We start from the raw sequence: 4151 nt of genomic DNA on the forward strand, positions 1-4151 counted from the left end.
TGTTGCTGCAGAGCTTCAGAGCAACCGCGCAGCTGTCGTTGCTGCAGCCTGAGGCCTCCACCAGCATCAGTAGCAGCCGCTGCAGCAGCAGAAAAGCAAGCACAAACGCAGACGCAGAACCCGCCTTCAGCAGCAGTAGCATACCTGCAACTACACCAAGCCACACCGCTACAACAGCACCGTTCCGACAGCAGCAGCAGCGGCGGCTGAACAACCGCTGCAGCAGCAGCAGCAGCAGGATCAGCGACAGCAGCAGCAGCAAGGGCAGAACGACAGCAGCAACAGCACTGCCGCAGGCAGCTTCACGGGTCTTAAGCCCTTGACGGTATTTTCAGCGCCGCCAAAGTTGCAGCTACTGCAGCAGGGAGATAAGCAGCAGCACCATGCAGCAGCAGCAGCAGCATCCAACAGCAACAACTCACACGATCTATTTGGAGGCAATGTCTCGCTGCGAAGTCTCTACGGCTTGGTGTAGGCCTCCGGGTTATGTGAAGATGCCGCTGCAACGCTGCTGCTGCTGGTGCTGCTCCTCCTGCTGCTGCCTGTGACGACGCCGGCGAAGGTGGGGCAAAAGGCTCTGTCAGGCTCACGCTGCTGCAGGTGCTAAGGCGATGGGAGGGTCGAGCCTGTGACTCCTGCTGTTGTAGTTGTTGCTGCAGTTGTTGCTGCGGTTGCCGCTGCTGCATCTGCTGTATCTGATGCTCCGCACATTGCTCTCGCGGCTGCTGCCACCGCAGCAACGAAGAGACAATCCCCCCAACCAGAGACTTGCTTGGTGTAGGCTTGCTGCTAATAGCCGTGTTGCTGCTGCCGGGGAAGGGCTGTTTCTCACAGGTCCCCGTTCCCGTCGGCGCGGCAGCAGCAGCAGCAGTAGGCGACATGTCAGCGACAGCAGCATCTGACTGACCCGCTNTCCCGTCGGCGCGGCAGCAGCAGCAGCAGTAGGCGACATGTCAGCGACAGCAGCATCTGACTGACCCGCTGGGACTGGCGGTAGGTTGCAGTTGTTCGCTGCACTAGCGGTGGTGCTGCAGTAATAACTGCTGCTAAGGTTGTCGCTTTTGCTGCTGCTGCTGCTGCTGTTGCTTCTGAATACGTCATCTACATGCTCGAATATCAGAGACACCCGCAGGCGCTGCGAGAGAGGGGCAGGCGAATCGAAGTCCTGAGCCTGCAGCTCCACCACAGACTGGTTCAGCGGCAGAAAACCTGCAGCAGAGGGAACAGAAGCAGCAACAACAGCCGTTTGCTTTGAGTGCAGCACAACCTTCAATGGAGGCAAATGCAGCAGTAACGTCTCAGCGGCTGCTTCAGTCCTTGTAGACTAACCTGTGTGGAGTGCATACATGGCGTAGATGTGCTGCTGCTGCTGGTGCTGCTGCGGCTGCTGCGCATTCTGCTGCCAGCGGTGCTGCGACTCAGCCCCCACAGCGTCTCGCAGAGGGCGTGGCTTGGGGACCAACTGGCGGAGGACAATTAACACGTCGCCCGACAGCAGCAGCTGCCTGCTGTTGCCACTTCTGTCATGAGCAAAGTCAAACACTGCTGACGCCGAGCCGTCCTGAGCAGCAACAACACAACAGCAACAGAAGCACTTAAAGAAGCAGCAGCGGAGTGTCCTGCAGCTGCAGCAGAAGCGTTCAACTGGCAGCAGCAACAATACGGCAGCTTGCGCACTAGTGGCCACAACCGGTTCCTGCAGCTGCAACCGGTGCTAGCCTAGTTCCTGCAGCAATACGACCGGCTGCCGCCGCTTCTTTTTCTACTGCTGCAGCAGCTAGAGCTGCTGCTGCTGTTACTTATTTTGATATTCCCTCTCAAGTAACTCGATCTGCAGACAGAGTTTTGGCGTGTCAGCTGCNGCTATTATATCTGCTCCAAGTGCAGCAGTTGCGGCAAATCGAGCGGCGGCAGCAGTTCGAGCCGCTGCTGATGCAACCGCTGTTGCAGTTGTTCAGACTCACCGGAAGAGTATCTGCAGCCATTAGCTGGTAGTCCTGTGCACAGGCCTGCAGGGCAAAGTGGGAGTGGAGCTCGCGCTGATGCTGCTGTTGCAGCTGTCGCTGCTGCATGTGCTGCTGCTGCTGTCGATGCTGCAGGGAAGCAAGAGACTCCTCAGCTGTAACTGCAACGTCAGCAGCGTCCGGCGCATCTGTTGCACCTGGGGATCCTAGCCACTCAGCTGCATCAGCAGCGCTTGGGCTGCCGCCCTCTGCTGCAGCAGCAGCAGTTGTTGCTGCAGCTGCAGCAGCTGAACCATCCCAAGAAAGGTGGCTAGAATCAGAGGCAGGTGAACAGCAGCAGGGGATTTTGCTGCTGAGACAAGGAGCAGCGACAGGCAAGGAGACATAAGCATCGCAGCAAGCTCCGAGGTGGCCCAAGGGGCCCCCAGGGTCCAGCAGCAGAGGCACATCGTCAGGGCTGCATGCGTTTTCGATTGCTGCTGCTGCTGCTGCTGCGGTTGTTGCTTCTGCTGCTGCTGTCTCTGCAGCAGCAGAATACGGTAGCAGCCGCGCCTGCTGCCGCAACGCCTGCAAGTAAGGGTGGTCTTGCGTCCCTTCGCTCCGTGGTCCCTCAGATCTGCAGCAGCAGCAGCAACATCAGCAACAACAGCAATAAGGGTAGCAGCAACGTTAAGCAGCACTGACATCCATGCAGCACCTAATTAGAATTACACGCCTCACTGCTGCTGCTGCCGTCCGGTGTCGCGTTGCTTCAACCAGTAACTAGCAAGCCCCTTTCGCTGCGACCGCCCTCTTCCATCCTGTTGCTGCTGCTGCTGCTGCTGTTGCTGCTGCTGCTGCTGTTGGTGTTTCTGCTGTTGTTGCTGCGGGGGTTGCTGCTGCGAGTGCAACTTCTGTGTTGAAGCAGCAGGAAGCAGCTGCTGGGGAAGCAAGAGTCCTTCTGATTCAGTGCCGTTGCTGGTGCTGCTGCTGCTGCAGGACTGAAGTGTGGGGTGTACAAGAGGAAAGCGGTCTGTGGCAGCAGTTGCTGCTGCTGTTGCTGCTGCTGCCTTCGCGCGGTGCCGCATGAGAACGCCTACGGTTTCAGCATCATCTTGCTTCTTGCAGCAGCCGCTGCAGCAGCAGCAGCAAGTGGCTAGCTCATATACCTCAACAGCAATCAGTGCAGCAGGAGCAGCAAAATGATCTACCAAAAGATTCTTCAGACGAACGACACGCGTCTCCACACCCGCAGCCGCAGACCGCCTGACACCTGCTGCCTCTTCCCCCAGGGTTCGGCCCTGCAGCAGCGACAGCAGTAATAGCAGCAGCAGTAGCAAGGAGTCTCTCACAAAGATGAGAGGCGCACAGGGCAGAGTAGCAAACGCAACAACAGCAGCAACATCTAGGAACGTAGTAGCAGCAGCATGAGCCAGAGCAGCGAAAGCAACTGCAGGAACAGCAACAGCCACTGCCAACAAAGCAGCTGCAGCAGCAAGAGCAACGGCAACAGCAGACGCAGCAGGAGCAGCAGTAGCATAGAAGACGCACAGACGATTGCCGCAGTAGACTCTCAAAGTAGGACAGGTAGCGACGACACGAAGGCGGCCAGCGGTCCGCAGGCTTCCAGTGCAGCACCCCCCCTCCCCTCTGGCTGCTGCTGCTGCTGCTGTTGCTGCTGCTGTTGTTGCTCGCCTTTACGGTTTCTGGAGGATAGGCACAGTCTTGAGCAGCAATTGAGGCGTTCCCCAGCATCTTCAGCAGCTGCTGCTGCGATGTCCAACCTGCTGCTCCTGTGCTGCTGCTGCACGCCATTGCTGCGCATGCAAGCAGCAGGAGAGCGCTGCATCCACTCTTGGGGTGTATGTTCACCACCGCCAGGTTGAGGTGTCTGTCCAGCTGCAGCCAGAAACGAAGGGAAGAACAAAAATCAACCAGCAGCTGCAGAGGCGGAGGGCCCACCTCTGTTAGACTGAACTCGAGGATCTGCCACCCAAAGGCCTCCCCAAACTCGGTGGCCAAACTGCTGGTGCTGCTGCTGCTGCTCCTTTTGAAGGCCTGAGGAGAGGACGACAAGCCGCCGCGGACAGATGAGCTTCGTTGCGCACTGCTGCCGCTGCTGACCCTGCTGCTGCTGCTGTTGTTGCCTCTGGGGTATATATCAAATACAACAATGACGGGCGGAGATGCCAAAAGACGCCCCAACTG

At 58.3% G+C, this 4151-nt stretch overlaps 1 protein-coding gene across 1 annotated transcript in view; it reads right to left on the reverse strand.

Moving 5' to 3' along the window:
• Positions 1-586: 586 nt before the first annotated feature.
• The window catches only part of EMH_0042120 (Afh1, related, related), a gene marked incomplete at both ends in the record, with an annotated part of 5930 nt that continues 2365 nt past the window's right edge, over positions 587-4151 (reverse strand). The window contains 6 exon segments of the mRNA XM_013495704.1: positions 587-910; positions 914-1209; positions 1330-1561; positions 1965-2580; positions 2685-3244; positions 3495-4149. Coding sequence (XP_013351158.1) covers positions 587-910; positions 914-1209; positions 1330-1561; positions 1965-2580; positions 2685-3244; positions 3495-4149 — 2683 coding nt within the window.

The sequence above is a fragment of the Eimeria mitis genome, genomic scaffold (assembly GCF_000499745.2).
Source record: "Eimeria mitis Houghton genomic scaffold, Emh_scaff1703, whole genome shotgun sequence".
Lineage (NCBI taxonomy): Eukaryota > Apicomplexa > Conoidasida > Eucoccidiorida > Eimeriidae > Eimeria > Eimeria mitis.